We start from the raw sequence: 15,860 nt of genomic DNA, 5'->3' as shown, positions 1-15,860 counted from the left end.
AAAAAGCCCTGTGTAATAGCTTTTAAATAACCACACTACCCCTTTCCTCAATCTACTTATCAACTAGATCAGAGCGGGGCGGGGGGGGGACCTGTGTGTCCCTCCAAATGTTGCTGGACAGCAACTCTCCTCATCCCTGATCATTGGCCATGGCGGCTGAGGCTGTGGGAGTTGTAGTTCAGCAACATCTCGAGGGCCACAGGTTTACTGCAGTGATCTCTGCTGTGAAATTGTTCTGGTGTATGGGTCATAATATGTGATTATCATATGTGGGCCACTCCCCTATGAAAAAACGGTTCAGCATTTGGGGCTTTTCAATTCAGAGAAAAGGAGAGTACAGTGGTGCCTCGCAAGACGAAAAGAGCGGTTTTTTCGTCTTGCAAAGCAAGCCCATTGACGGATTAGCGGATTAGCGCTATTAGCGGCTTTTAGCGGCTTATCTGCTGATCGGATCAGCTGATAAGCGGCTTAGCGTCTTAGAAAAAGGGGGGGAGGGGGAAAAACCCGCAGGAACTCGCAAGGCATTGTCGTCTTGGGAAAAATAACACATTTTAAGTGGTGTTGAAGTAAATTATCTAAAAGTGAGAATAAATACATTGCAGAAATACATAATTATTCATCTTTTTTTCCTTTCAGTTAATTCAAATAAAGAATAATTGTTTTTAAAAAAATGCAATGTAAGTTTGTCAAAGTGTTCTGTTATATATTCCCTAACAATACAGTGGTACCTCTGGATGCGAACGGGATCTGTTCTGGAGCCCCGTTCGCATCCTGAGTAGAACGTAACACGCAACTGTGCGTGTGCACGGGTCGCGTTTCGCCGCTTCCGCGCATGTGCGTGATGTCATTTTGAGCGTCTGCACATGCGCAAGTGGCGAAACCCGGAAGTAACGCGCTCAGTTACTTCCGGGTCGCCGCGGAGCACAACCCAAAAATTCTTAACCTGAAGCTACTTCAACCCAAGGTATGACTGTACATGTGGATTGACCGGTTCTTGACTTTTATCATTCCTATACTTGATAAACAAGCTCTATTCACAATGTCCTCCTTCAGCTGGCCTTCTCTTATCCTTATTGTTTGTCTGCTTAAGCCACTTCCCATACCTAAGAAAACCATGTCAATAGAACATGATCTGGGATTTTTTTTCAATGTTTCCTAGCTGTCTTTATTAAATTAACTACAATTTTCAGGTCTCCCTCCAGTATTACACCTCTAAAATAATCCAACCATGATCATTAATGGGTCCTTTGGAAGATACCCAAGGATATGACTGGCCATTTCTGTGTCCTGGGTCATGCTACGGATTCTAAACCCTATTCACCAAAGCACCAGCACTACACAGATTTGAAAGGATTGTCTGGAGACCGCTGAATGCAATAAACAAAAGACATTAAATCTTTTATCCATATACTGATCTTTGAGAATTGCTGGTAAAATATGGGATGAATTAAGAATGTAGACCTTGACTCTAGCGTGAGCAACTGCAAATGGCTTAATAACAGTTGCACTACTATGGAGCATCCAGAGAGTATGTGGCTGGCCAAGGAGTTGACCTTGAGTCTCCCAGGTCTAAGTCCAATTCTACTGCCAGTTTTGCTGACTTAACATTAAAGCCTCCGGCTAAAGTTCAGTTAAGAATGGAGGCTGATAGTGCATACTAAGAGTTGATCCTGATCTCTTCCTGTGCCATTCTCATGTGGTCCAACTGTCCTCATTTGCCAGGGGAAATCGCTATTTTCTGAAGCCTGATTCTCATAAAACAGTCTCTATTTTGCCTCTGGGTTTGTTTTTTATTAGGTTATATGATTTTGTTGTTCTTTAGAAGGGAGGGAAACTCAAAGTGTTTGTGCGCTTGTTTGCTTGCTTAACATTCCCCCTATTTTAAAAATAACAGCAGCTGTCTGCGCCCCTCCAAGACTACAAGCCTCCTGCCTGAGTATCAGGAAGAGTGGATTAAATTTAATGATTACCTAGTTAAATATGTTAAGTTTAATTAATTGAAAGCAGCTTGCAGATACTTAATTGGTTTAGTATTTTATTTATGTTAAGGGATGAATTAATATGTTTAATTTCATATGTGAAGATTTAAGGATGTTAATGTTTAAGTTAAATTTTATAAGAACTGATTTGGAAAACGGTTAAAAGGATATGCAATGAAATTCAACCAAGGGGAAGCGAGGAAGCCACTTAACAATGTTAATAAGTGTAATTTTCTGTAAGGCTATGATTTATGTTTGTTTGTCTTATGTGTTTGTTTATAATGTTATGAAAACCAATTAAAAAAATTGGGGGTGGAAAGACTACAACTCCCATCACCCCTGAGCATTCGCCATCCTGGTCTGGGGCTGATGGGAGTTGGAGGCCCGTATGACGTCGGCGCGCACGCTGCGCCAGCTTCTACAGCGGGCCGTTGCCTTTTCCCGCTTTGCCGCCTGGAGCCCAGCGCGCGAAGGGTTACGGCCGTAACGTCTCCCGGCTTCCCCCTCACTTCCGCTCAGCGCCTGTCGGCTCAGCCAATCGGGTTGCGCGTCCGCCGGAAGGGAGGCAGGCGCGTCGTCGGCGTCCTCGCGGGCAGGCAGGCAGGCTGGAGCTCGGCTGGGCTGGCGTCATGAGCGGCGGCGTTGGCGGCGGGATGTCGGCGGAGCAGCAGCTCCAGCAGCGGCTCCTCCGCAGCCGCCTGAGGGGCACTCAGCACCCGGGCCTGGCGGTGGGCGGCCCGCTGGCGCCGCCGCCGCCGCTCTTGCCTCCGCTGCCGTCCGTCCTGTCTCCGCCGTCGCCGCCGGACTCGCCTCCGCCCGGCACGACCCCGGCCGAGATCCCGGCGGGCCCGCGCTGCCCCAGCGAGACGTGGTGCTCGCTGTGCCGCGTCTACTGCCCGGACCCGGTGTGCCTGCCGTGCGGCCACAACTTCTGCACGGCCTGCATCGGGCAGCGCCTGGGCGAGCCCAAGATCAACATCTCCTGCCTGGAGTGCGGAGCCACCGCCCGCAAGAGGAACCTGAGGCCCATCAAGCCGCCGCCGCTCCTGGCCAGCCTGGTGGTGGACAGGCCCAAGAGGCAGAGGCTCGACTCCGGGCCCGGAGGGGCGGTCGCGCTGCCGGCGGCGCCCGTGGTGGTAGCGCCGCCGCCGCTGCCCCAGCAGCACCAGCCGATGACAGTGGCCCCCGCAGTGTCTCCGGCGCCGGTATGCGCACCGACACCACCACCGGCAGCAGCGCCTCCGCCGCCCCCGCCGCTGCTGTCGCTGACGCCGCCCACCCCGCCGTCTCCCGTAGCGCCAGCGGCTCCTGCAGCACCGGCGGCAGACTTGTCGACGTCGCCCCCGCTGCCGAGAAGGTTGTCGGCAGGAGGATGCGGAGAGGGCGCCGGAGGGAAGCTGTGCGAGAAGCACCGGGACGTGCTGCAGTTCTTCTGCGAGGAGGACCAGGCGCCCATCTGCGCGCACTGCGATCGGTCCCAGGAGCACCGGGCGCACGCCGTCTTCCACGTCGAGAGGGCAGCCCGGGACTACAGGGTAAGGGAGGGAAGGAGAAAACAAGATATCAGTGGCAAGCAAAGCAAGCAGTGGCAGGGTAGTCCTGGTGGCCCATTCAGCCCCCCCCCCCCAAATCCGTTATTAGGGCAGTGTCGAGGTTAGCACAAACAAAACAGCACACGGGACGGGGTTATTGAATTCTCCTAGCAAAACGTTTATACGTCCGACTTCTTTGCATAGCAGTCAACTTTCAGATTTTAAAATAAGGGACCAGCAGCCTCACCTGTCCCGGGGACAGTCTACGGGGTATCTAACAATACGGGAAAGCAGTGGGAAACAGCGCTGGAATAAGGGAATTTTCCACAAAAAAAGGGAAGGTTGACAGCTATGCTTCTTTGGCTGTAGGAAAACATTTTGCTGCAATAATTTAACATCGCTGTTTTTTTGGTTGCTGTAATAAACATAAGGTTTTTAATGACTGACTGCATCCTTCATGGGTTCAGAGAGCGCTTGAGTGATGCTTAAAAATGGCCAATTTATATTCTGTACTCGCTACTTTCTTTTTTCATCTTTCCTCATCTTTTAATAGGAGGGCATTTTTGTAAAATGAAGTAACAACAGCAGTAAAATAATAGTATTCATTGTTCTCTGGCTGTTTTATACCTGACGCCAGAAGTATCTCTTACTAAGCCACATTTGGAAATTAATTTTCCTTCTTATAAGACAGGTTTATTCTGGATAAAGAATTATGCTTACATAGACCTTTAAACTTCCAACTTTCTGGTTACTTTTGTATCTTGAGTGAAAATTATGTTCAAGTATTGTTGGCTTGGGTCTTTTCTTGCAATAATGATCGTGTACTTGTGAGTCTATGTAGTATTCCAAGCTGTGATCTTCTGAGAAAATGCTTGTCTGTAGGATGGAGAAATAATTGGGTTAGAGGGTATGTGGAGGGCTCTTTAGTCATCAGATTTCTAGCTTATTTTGGCATCTCTGGTTTCTACAGGACATCAAATCAGCTGGAAGAACTGTGGATCCTTAGCTTTATGTTGAAAACAGGTTTCCAAATCTAGGTGCCTAGCAACCTCCAAACCCCCCCCCCCCCGATGTCAATGCATTTATCAATAGAGGATTAGAGACCATTCAGCCTGATTCTTTTGTATTCACGAAAGTGTCAAGTTACCTGTTCCTTGTTTCTTATTCTTAAGGTCCAGTGCAGTGACAATGGCCTGTCAACTGATGGAGGTTTCTGAATAGTAACTTTCCCCTCTTTGTGTCATATTCCCTGTTTATAGACCTAGAAGCTTGGATTACTTATGAATTGGAACAGTAACATCCACAAGAAGTGGACTCAGAAAAACAAACATTTCTAACTTTATTCCTTCTTATGCATTCTTGCTTGAAAATAAATTCTACTGATTTCCCCCCATCTTTTTTTGAGAGCTCTTCTCATAATTCCTCTTGTGCCATTTATCATATTGAGTTGAGAAAAGGTGGTGTTCTTGCCACAGTGTTGAGTTTCTTAGTTTGCGCTTCGGGGAATTCACATTAGAGAGCTTCTGATAACTCTTTTTTGCTGTTGGCTTCTTCACGCTCAAGAATTTTAACACCACAGATTATTCAATAAGTAATAGCTTCATCTTCGTGTGCACCTGCTCTCCGGCTGCCAAATTCTAAGAGAAAATTCTGTGTCCCAGATACCGAAAAACTGCCCCACCCAATTTTAAGTGATAGCTGGGCCAGCTAAGGAGAACTTGTTGGCCTCTAAGAGCCCAAGTATATTGTTAATGTTGATTTAGGTCTCAACATGCACATCTAGGTTTTAATACCTGCAGAATCAACATATTGAGGTTATTTTAAAGAACCAAGTATTTAGCCTTAGAATCATAGAGTTGGAAGAGACCACAAGGGCCATCGAGTCCAACCCCCTGCCAAGCAGGAAACACCATCAGAGCACTCCTGACATATGGTTGTCAAGCCTCTGCTTAAAGACCTCCAAAGTAGGAGACTCCACCACACTCCTTGGCAGCAAATTCCACTGTCGAACAGCTCTTACTGTCAGGAAGTTCTTCCTAATGTTTAGGTGGAATCTTCTTTCTTGTAGTTTGGATCCATTGCTCCGTGCCCGCTTCTCTGGAGCAGCAGAAAACAACCTTTCTCCCTCCTCTATGTGACATCCTTTTATATATTTGAACATGGCTATCATATCACCCCTTAACCTCCTCTTCTCCAGGCTAAACATGCCCAGCTCCCTTAGTCGTTCCTCATAAAGCATCGTTTCCAGGCCTTTGACCATTTTGGTTGCCCTCCTCTGGACACGTTCCAGTTTGTCAGTGTCCTTCTTGAACTGTGGTGCCCAGAACTGGACACAGTACTCCAGGTGAGGTCTGACCAGAGCAGAATACAGTGGCACTATTACTTCCCTTGATCTAGATGCTATACTACTATTGATGCAGCCCAAAATTGCATTGGCTTTTTTAGCTGCCGCGTCACACTGTTGGCTCATGTCAAGTTTGTGGTCAACCAAGAATCCTAGATCCTTTTCACATGTACATCCTTTTCTCAAGCCAGGCCTTGTGGTTGAAAAGATAAATATGAAAATACATGGCCATTTATAAAGCATGGGATGCCACAGAGATGCCAGGCAGGACTCCTAGCTGTAAGGAAAGGAGTAGGGCGTCAGTATTTCTCTTCCCAAGACTAGCAGAAGTGTTAACAATGCAATGCATTCAGCATGTGGATTTGATTTCTTTTTTCTTGCTATGGAGCGCACACAACCGTATGGGGCTATTGAAGAAACCCAACCTTCTTGTTCCTCAGATTGGGAAAAGGCTTCTGGGTGCAGGTTGCCTTCTCTTTCACTTGACAGAGTTACCTGAAGGCAAAAAAGCCTCTTGCCCAACTGAACTATACTAAAACAAACTCCTGTGCTCTTGATACCTCTAATTCCCTCCCTCCCATCTCAAGCCACTTCTGTTTTCTCAGGAGAGGGTTCTGGCACAACTAGAGATCCTGAAACAGGAGAAGAACACGCTGTGGAGCCAGAAGCTGACCGGAGAGAGGAAAATTCAGGATTACATGGTAGGTACCTGTTGCCCTTGGTGATCAGGAACAGAGGCATTGGGTCTTGAGGGGTGGTTGTTGTTGTTTGGCCATATTACTCCCCGCTCCCAAATCCCATTTTTTTCTACAGGTTCATAAAAGGCAGTGCTAACTATCTTGTGTAATTAGCAAATTACGCTGTGTAAATGGGCCTAATTTGCACAGGACTCCCCCCCCCAAACACAAACCTTTCTAGAAAATCCACATCACAAAATGTGGCCAAGCTCAGCAATAACACAATACCTTGCTTCCCATTAAAAAAAATGTAGATATGTTGTTTCTGTTGTAAAAAACCCCAAAACTTTTTATATCTGAGTGTTTGCCTGAAGAGGCAGTCACTATTTTGTTCTTGATGTTTGTCTCTTTTAGTGGCTTGTTGTGTAATAGCTAGCTGATGGTCCTAAATAAATATTTTGATTTCATCCTGCAGAGCAAGCTATCCATGGTTGGGTCCCATACGGTGGACAAGTGGGATGTTTGTCCTGGATAACAGTCCTCAGGCGGGGTGCTGAGCATTTTCCTGTTTCTGCTGCAGCCTCCTCTTGCAGCCTTATCCTCCAACCAGGCTGGCTATTTTGCCAAGTCCAGGGACTGAAGAAGCTGGGTTGCAGATGCTATACAACAGAACATGCTTCTCAACCCCTCCAGGTCCACCTGGAGGGAGAGGGAGGCCGTTCCAGGGGATGATGGGGTAGTGGTAGGGAGAAGGGAGGGAAGTGTTGCAGACGCCTGCTGGTTTTAGATAATGCCTCCTGCCCCCGCCCCCCACCCCCACCCCCAGCTACTCCCTGGTCATTTTTATGTTGCCTTCCTTGTCACAGTCTATTTTGGCCTCATATCTTCTGCGTCTGCACTGTCCCTTGCGCTGGTTTGTTATACAGTCTTGTTTGGTTGCTGTCTTCTTAGGGCTGTAATGACGGTCTTTTTATTGTGCACCCACAAAGGGCTCTCTTAACTCCCATTTTACCTGTGGTCATTACAGGAAACCGTCCAAGCAGAGAGGCAGGAGATCATATCTGAATTTGAGCGCCTCCACCAGTTTCTCAAAGATGAGGAGCAGCACCTCCTCGCCCAGCTAGAAGAGCTCGATAAAGAGATAGAGAAGCGGAAGGACGAAATGGTTACCAAACTCTCGGAAGAGCTTTCCCGTCTCGGCGACGTGATCGCCGAGATGGAGGTGAAATGTAAGCAACCGGCAGCCGAATTTTTGCAGGTGAGATTTTGCAATCAACAGAGACCTCTTTCTCTGGCCTGCAGCGGAGACTAGCAGTGGGTTAAGGGCCCCAAGCATCGGGGGCCCCCGGCACTAGAGCTCTAGAGAGCCCGCAAGTATCTGAAAGCGGGAGTTGCCGCTTCCTTGCCACCGCAGGAGTTTGGGCCAGGCAGAGCTTAGACCTTCTCCCTGCTGGAACGGGCAGCAAACTGTTTTGTGTACAGGATGCTGGCGAGGCACAAGCCTCCCGGAGGCAGCGGCATATGTGCAGTATATGTTATACTGGATTCGGGGTCTCTTTCCTAGGTGGACCCCCATCAGCTGTCCCACATGCCCAACTGCTGCGATTGTCCCCCCTGCGCAGGTGGCAAGGCTGTTCCTTAGGAACCAAAGCCAGGTGGGAGGGGGAAGGAGGAGCTCCATGGTTCCAGCTTACGGAGAGCTGCAAAACGGCCATTCCGAAGGAGGGGGGGGAGCGTCCCTCTGATCTCAACTCGCCTTCTTTTAGAGCGCCCTTTGGCTTTTGCAAAGGACGGCTGGGACGCTGTAGCTCCTCCCCTTGCGGAAGGCTATGACACCAGAGCACTCTGCTGTTGGCAGATGTACTTCCAGGTCCCTCAGCCTGACCTGAAGGCTGTTGAGAAGCTGGCCTGGATGACCTCATTCCTTCAGGTTCATGTCGGGACACATCGGGTATGGCTGCCATGCAGACCTCTAGTACGTACAGTCCTGTTCCTATGGGTTCTCTCTCTTAAGGGTGTTTTGGGGACTCGGGGCACTGCTGTGGCTGTGGGACTGGAACAAAGGTCACTCTGAGCTTTCAGTCTCTGGAATAATGCTGATGACTGCATGCCGCGGGGATACCGGGGGAGGGACGCCGCTTGTGTTTTGACGGCCAGCGAGCGGGGTTTATTTACTGACTCGTTTGGAGGAAAACAAAAGGGGCTTGTGGAGTGTGTGTGTGTGCCTGCAAAAAAGCCTGCATTTTCTGGGATCTCCTTAGGGTCTTCCTGTGGTCCACTCTGCGGTGAACGTCATTTGTAGCTATTCCAAGGATGTGAGGCTGGTTTGTTTTTTTTTAAAAAAAAACGAGCAGCAGCTCCTGCGCACTTGATCCCTTGGCACAGAATCTTTTTTTTTCTCCTTTAATTACTTTGAAACCAGCTCTCTGATCACAAGCAAGAAGGAGACGATTTTAGGTAACCTGTGGCGTGCAGAGAGTCACTACAGGTGATGGTGAAGAGTGCGACGCAGTGATCGCGGGTTGGGGAGATTGCGGAGGCTCTGCCGGGGCCTGTGCTCCTGGGAGCGGGGCGCCGTTGCCTCTGCCGAGGTGCACCCCCTCTCCAGCGGCGACGTGGTGCGCCTGTCGGGACAGCAGCGCACTTAGAGGTCGTGTGGGTGGCATGGCTGAGGGAAGGAGCCAGCGGCTCCAGGCAAAAGGCAGCCGGTGGGCAGGCCCCGGAGGGGGCGAGAAGCCAGCCTGTTCACCGGCAGGACGGGGTGGGAGGACAGTTCGGGAAGGAGAAGGCTGCTAAAAACTAGGGCAGCCCTTCTCCTCAGAGAAACAGTTGCAGCACCAGGGAGACCACCGTGCCGCGAAGGCTCCCGTGTGTAACCAGAGCACCCCCCACCTCTCCTGTCTTGGAGCTAACACCAGATGTTCCACCTCTAGGATCCCAGGTAAGAGCCTGAGGGCAACTGGGGGGGCAGGCTACTTACCCCCTGCCTTGTGAAGCAGCAGAGGCTAGAACAAAGCTTCCACCCTTCCTGCCTTTGATAGCACTCTCGGAAGTCCTCTGCAGCCTGAGATGGGGGGTGCAGAGGCAGGCTCCCCTTTTAGCTTATGACTCGCTCCTAGTGCAAAGCATTGTGGGACTTAGCTCCTTTCTCTCTCTCTCTCTTTCTCTCTCTCTCTAGGACATTAAAAAAACAATGAGCAGGTACGTGGCGATTTATTGTGTCTCCCCATCCCCCCCAAAACCTCAAAAAATGCCATTCCTAGTCCTCAAATTGCTGCTAGCTTGCAGACCAAGGAAAGCGCTGCTCCTCCAGCCTTACAAGCACCAGGGCAGTAGAGCAGTATTCAAGGCAGCATTTAGATTCCTCTGCTTCCAGGGACTCAGAACGGCCGCTCAGCCTACCCTAGGAACATTTGCAACCGGAAGCAGCTCTATTTGTCACAGGTAGGGAATCTGTGGCCCTCCACATGGCTGTGGGATTCCAGCTTCTCTCTGCCTCTGCTTGTGTGGCCAGTGGGATGATGGGAGTTGCCACTCAGCAGCATCTGGGCAGCCACAGGTTCCCTATATGATAAGTGACGGAGCAGGATCAAAGCTTGGGAAGCGGGGGCGGCTTCACGCGGTAGCTTGTCACATAAAACTGCACCCCTTCAGTCCCCAGACCAGCTCATGGCATGCTGGTACCTGAAGTGGGAAATACAAATGACACACACATATATTAAAATGGAGCACAGCCCGTCATAAAATTATCCAGCACAAGCCTGACAGATTCAGTTGGCAGCTGTGGCAGAGCTTACGCAGGAGAACATTCTGATGTGAAGGAGGTTTGTCTCCTGCTCTGCTCCATTCACGGCACCCAAAATCTGCTGCTTGAGGCATTTGCCTCATTGCATATTTGAAACGGTCCTTTGCAAATGTTGAGACCAAAGACAAAGGTAAAAGAGAGATCTGGAATTGCAAAATTTCACACTGGTAGCATTTGATTTAGTGAGATATATTACTTAATAATAGGTCTGCTTCGTTTCCTTGAACCAGCAAAAGTGTCATGTGGCCAGAAAAGACCAGCCTGTACGTGGGAGTCCAACTCCCTTCAGCCCCGGCCATCATGACCAATGGTCAGGGATGCTGGAAGCTGTAGTCCAAAACATTTGAAGGATGCCTAGTTGGGGAAGGCTTGGCCAGACCATTATGGCCTTTGAAGAGGAATGCAGGTCATGGTTGATGGGACTGTTTACACTAGGCGTTTTCTCTTTCAAAATGCAGATGTGCAGCAGGGCATTTCCAGCCATCCGAAGAAGCTTCTCCTAAGCTCGAAGAGAGGCTGGATAACTTCTCACGGAAAGGGAAGCTTCTGAAGGAAACTCTAAATAGATTCCAAGGTACAAGAAAAAAAGGCTGAAGAGAGCGCGGAACTTCTAACACCTGGCTCTTTACCATCTGAAAATAACCTAAATTCTAATGAGTGTCTTCCGCTTTTCATTTTAAAAAATTGACCCTGTGCATTGAAATCCAGTTCAGATAGAAGTCCTCACATAACTTTGGGAGGGAATGTGGCTCTGGATTTTGTAGAGGCACAAGGAAAGATGGGGTTTCACCAGGAGCTGTCTAAGGGCGTTTAACTGTGAACTGAAAGTCATAAATTCATTGCATGGCTCTAAGCTGAACCACTTTTTCAGCCTTTGGACCTCACTCCCTCTAGTTGTTGCAGCTTAGCATTTAACGTGGTTTTGGTAAGGGTTGCTTACAGCAAAGACAAACCACTTTATAAATTGAGGTTCTTCTCTACAGTATTTGTACCATGACGTTGTTATGGCAAAATGGGAGCTCTGTATTCTTGCTGAGGTGTTGTGATCTCAGTCCTGGAAGGCAGTGATGGCAGAAAATGATAGGAAAAGACTGCAAGTTGTGTTTAATGGGAAGCTAACAAAAGAGGGAAAGGGAAGGTTCAATGATGGCAGACTGTTTTGCAGAAGCAGGATGCGGGAGTCACATAGCCGCTAAATTCCATTCCATCTCTTAAAACAGCAGTTCTCAACCTGTGGGTCCCCAGATGGTGTTAGACTACAACTCCCATCATCCCTGAGCTCTGGCCTTGCTAGCTAGGGCTGATGGGAGTTGTAGTTCAACAACATCTGGGGACCCACAGGTTGAGGAAGGCTGCCTTAAAGCAAGCTGCATCCACATTAGTAACTATAATCTGGAACGAAGTTTGAGTGCACTGACTTCTACCATGAGAAACCCAGGATGAGGTAGCCATCTAAGAAGGCCACTCAGTGGCCTCGGGCAAGTTACTTTCTGAATTGTGGGGGGCTAAGTTATTTCTTTAAGAGACATTTTGCTGGGAGGAAAAACTACCTTTTCTTTCTCTAGATAATGTGACATCTGTCGTGGAGAAAGGAGAGACTGTGAAAACACTGAACGATAAAGGTGAGTTTTCATAGTGGTGGGCCTGAACCCTGTGCTCTTTGTTTGCCCGCCAGATGTTTAGGACTTCAGCTCCCATCAGATCTAGCCGTTATAGCAATAGAGATGTAGTAATAATGAAGAGATGTGCAGCAAGAGGGAGGCGAGGGGCACCTCTACATTGTGGAACAAATCTTGTTTGTGGGATGGTCCCACCCCTCACTTCCTCAGACTGAGAACGGCTTGCCTTATGCTTACAGCAGATGCTGCTCTCTATCCGGATGTACCAAGTGCTTTTCTGCCGTTGGACCGAAGGAACGCAGGATGCGAAGAACTCCAGGAGAGGCTTCCCGCCTTAGACTACGTCCCCGACGCACCCAAACGATTGGATTCCAGAGCTTTGGTTCTGGGTTGTGATGGGTTTACCTCTGGGAGATACTTCTGGGAGTTGGAAGTGGGCGATGGGGAATTCTGGGCAGTCGGGGTCACCCGAGACCCGTCAAAGAAGAAGGGCATGATGGGGTTCAGCCCAGAGGAGGGGATCTGGGCCGTGGGGTTGTGGAAGGGCCAACACTGGGCTCTCACGTCCCCTGTGACCGCCCTGTCCTTGAGCAAGCCCCCAAGGAGGATCCGAGTGTCCCTGGACTACGTGGGGGAGTGTGTGACCTTTACGGATGCGGACACCGACAGCCCAATATTCACTTTCCCACCAGCCTCTTTTAATGGGGCGCGTACCCACCCCTTGCTGTGGGTGGTGGGGTTCCCCGCTCATTCTGTGTTTCTGAGGCACATGGGGGTGAAATACCCTGCAGGGGTCCATGAGATGGATATCCTGAGTCCATGATTTTAACTTCTTTCCATGGACCCGGTGTAAGTGGGGGGGGGGGGTGTCTAACTGGCCAAAGCAGAGAACCAAGCTCTTTGGGAGCAAGAAAGTTTGTGTGTTTTACCTCTGTGTGATCTTTGGGAGAATAGGAGGAGGTGGTGGAACTGTTCTCCTTGCACCAAGGCCTTACGATGTTGCCCTATGGAATAGCACAAGGACTGTGAATGAAGAAGACTTGTAGGCCTTGAAAAATAGTATCGCTGTTAGGACATCCTTCATTATACAAAGGATTGTCAAGACTCCTCTTCCTAGTGGTAGGTTCGAGCTTGTTCAGTTTTTTGGGGGGGAACTTGCAGATATTAAAAATGGAAATTTTAACTGCATTTTCAGCTGGTTCATATTTAACACATTTTTAATTAATTTATTTTCCTTTAAAAGCAACTGCATTTTAGCTTTAATACTTAGCAGCTGGTTTATATTTCATTGAAAGGGTTTGCTCAAAATGTAACACTTCATCCAGAAATTTTTTGCTTCCTCTGTGGGTGACCCTAGCGCAGAGGTGATGATCCTGGATTGGGCATCCTCAGATGTGGCAGATCTGTTTGTGGATAGCTTTTAATCCATTCTCTAGGGCAGATTGATCTCTTTCCTCCCACTGGTTCATTCTGAAGCCCAATTTCACTCCTGCATTACTCAGTTGGTACAAATCCTCCACACAACAATGCTAAACCGGGTGTTCCAATTTTCCTGAAGGTGGCAAATACATAGCGTCTAAACATTGTGCAAAGAGTCATAGGACAGTAGTTGAGGTGGCTACATTTAAAAAAAACACACACACCAAACATGTAGTGTTCTTCAAAGCATTTCACACTCTCTGCTTTTGGAATATCTCTCTTTTCTGAATGGGTGTTTGTGAACGTGGCACTTACTGGACACAGCATGATTTTAGAGTGAATGGGATCCAGTTTGAAAGGAGTGCCATGCTTTTTTTTGTATACTGCAGGAAAAAATAAGCCTGTTTTAATAAAGTTGCCTTCCCAGTAACAGGAAAACGGTGTAAAAATGATCCAAAGTAGCTTGATGTGTATATGTGGCTCTAAAAAAAAAAAGCATTTCAGCAATCCTTATTCCATCCTCCCCCTGCTGAGCATCAGGAGAGTAGAGGGCAAAATTAGGCATTGTAAAACTTTGATTCCATATATACTGAGGTAAAAGTTCTTTGCTGGTACAGTGGTGCCTCGCAAGACGAAAAAAAACCCGTTCTGTGATTCTCTTCGTCTAGCGGTTTTTTCGTCTTGCAAAGCAAGCCCATTGACGGATTAGGGCTATTAGCGGCTTTTAGCGGCTTATCTGCTGATCGGATCAGCTGATAAGCGGCTTAGCGGCTTAGAAAAAGGGGGGGAAAGGAAAAAAAACCAGCAGGAACTCGCAAGATATTGTTGTCTTGCGAAGCAAGCCCAAAGGAGATTCGTTTTGCGAAGCACCTCCAAAACGGAAAACTCTTTCGTCTTGCGAGGCATTCGTCTTGCGGGGCACCACTGTACCTTGGTTCTCAAATGGCTTAGTTGTCAAAAAAATTGGCTCTCAAACGCCGCAAACCTGGAAGTCAGTGTTCTGGTTTTTGAACGTTTTTCGGAAGCCAAACGTCCGACGCGGCTTCCTACCCTGCTGTTGGTTCTGTGGGTAACACTACAAATCTCTGCCTGGTTTGAGCACCCCAGGCACTACCTCTCTAGTTTTTCCTCAGCAATTCTAATGTCCCTCGACTTCAGAAAGGCTCTGGTGTAGCCTCCCAAAATAAACCCTCCACCTCTGCCAGGCTGTAGTGCCCTCAGACAACAGGGGACTCATCTGTAACATGATTTCCTACCTCAGTGTTTGTGCATTGCTGCTGGTAAAGGTGAAGGACCCTAGGAGGGTTAAGTCCAGTCAAAGGCAACTGTGGGGTTGCGGCTATCATCTCGCTTTCAGGCCAAGGGAGCAGGCGTTTGTATACAGCTTTCCAGGTCATGTGGCCAGCATGACTAAACCGCTTCTGGCGCAACGGGACACCGTGACGGAAACTAGAGCGCACAGAAACGCCGTTAGCCTTCCCACCACAGCGGTAATAATAATAATAATAATAATAATTTATTATTTGTACCCCGCCCATCTGGCTGGGTTTCCCCAGCCACTCTGGGCGGCTTCCACAGAAACCAAAAAACACTAAAATATCATACATTAAAAGCTTCCCTGAATAGGGCCGCCTTAAGATGTCTTCTGAATGTCAGGTAGTTGTCCATCACCTTGACATCCGATGGGAGGGCATTCCACAGGGCGGGTGCCACCACCGAAAAGGCCCTCTGCCTGGTTCCCTGTAGCTTCGCTTCTCGCAATGAGGGAACCGCCAGAAGGCCCTCGGCGCTGGACCTCAGTGTCCGGGCAGAACGATGGGGGTGGAGACGCTCCTTCAGGTACCTATTTATCTACTTGAACTGGCGTGCTTTTGAACTGCTGGGTTGGCAGGAGCTGGGACAGAGCAACGGGAGCTCACCCCATCGCGGAGATTCAAACCGCCGGCCTTCGGATCGGCAAGCCCAAGAGACTCGGTGGTTTAGACCACAGCGTCCCCCGCGTCCCCTGCTGGTGCTGATACTTCCACACTGGCCCTTGATTCCTGCCTTGCTGGCCAGTGTAATAGCAGTTGTTTCTTCAGAGGATATACCTGAACGTGGATGTGCTCTTGTCATTCGTTCACTTCTCCGCTGTCTCAACCCCTTGTGCAGACTCCTGTCACTCTGCCACTTATAGCTGTGGCGCCTTCTCATTGGGCCATCTGGATGGGAGAGGGACACAAAGTTCAGTGCTTTGAATTGCACTTGGAAACAAACGTGTGACCAGTGGAGATGACTTAGCATAGGAATAATACTCATTCTGCTAACCTCAGACAATGATCTGGTAGTTGTATTGGAAATCACCTGGTACAAGGGGAGCCCCTTGTAACACATTTTACATCATCCAATGTAGATGTTCCTAAGGGTTGAGGGATGGCTCAGTTGGTGGACCGTGAGGCTTTTAACCTCAGGGCAGGTTGGGGGTTCAAGCCCCACATTGGGCAAA

At 48.8% G+C, this 15,860-nt stretch overlaps 1 protein-coding gene across 6 annotated transcripts; it reads left to right on the top strand.

The window, feature by feature from the left end:
* Positions 1 to 2,520: 2,520 nt before the first annotated feature.
* On the top strand, positions 2,521 to 13,144 carry LOC310701222 (E3 ubiquitin-protein ligase TRIM15-like). Of its 6 annotated transcripts, none has more exons than XM_083491771.1 (9): positions 2,545 to 3,514; positions 6,461 to 6,556; positions 7,560 to 7,790; positions 8,391 to 8,507; positions 9,354 to 9,473; positions 9,711 to 9,733; positions 10,796 to 10,911; positions 11,903 to 11,959; positions 12,199 to 13,144. In XM_083491771.1, exons 1-9 carry the CDS (start codon positions 2,609 to 2,611, stop codon positions 12,777 to 12,779), a joined length of 2,247 nt encoding a protein of 748 aa, XP_083347897.1. In that variant the 5' UTR covers positions 2,545 to 2,608; the 3' UTR covers positions 12,780 to 13,144. The 6 variants fall into 6 exon arrangements, with proteins under 6 accessions (XP_083347901.1, XP_083347900.1, XP_083347897.1 ...); XM_083491770.1 differs by having other exon boundaries at positions 12,196 to 13,144; XM_083491773.1 differs by lacking the exon at positions 8,391 to 8,507.
* The last annotated feature ends 2,716 nt before the right edge of the window (positions 13,145 to 15,860 follow it).

Source organism: Podarcis liolepis (genome assembly GCF_965112155.1).
Source record: "Podarcis liolepis genome assembly, chromosome: 2".
Lineage (NCBI taxonomy): Eukaryota > Metazoa > Chordata > Lepidosauria > Squamata > Lacertidae > Podarcis > Podarcis liolepis.
Note: the sequence above shows the minus strand (reverse complement) of the source record. Positions and strands in the feature narration are given on the sequence as shown.

Bases quoted from the DNA above. Each gene is read 5' to 3' on its own strand.
- LOC310701222 (XM_083491770.1), top strand. From the start codon at position 2,609: ATGAGCGGCGGCGTTGGCGGCGGGATGTCGGCGGAGCAGCAGCTCCAG. The intron at 9,474-9,710 runs GTAAGAGCCTGA...CTCTCTCTCTAG, and splicing joins TTCCACCTCTAGGATCCCAG to GACATTAAAAAAACAATGAG. The intron at 9,734-10,795 runs GTACGTGGCGAT...TTCAAAATGCAG, and splicing joins ATTAAAAAAACAATGAGCAG to ATGTGCAGCAGGGCATTTCC.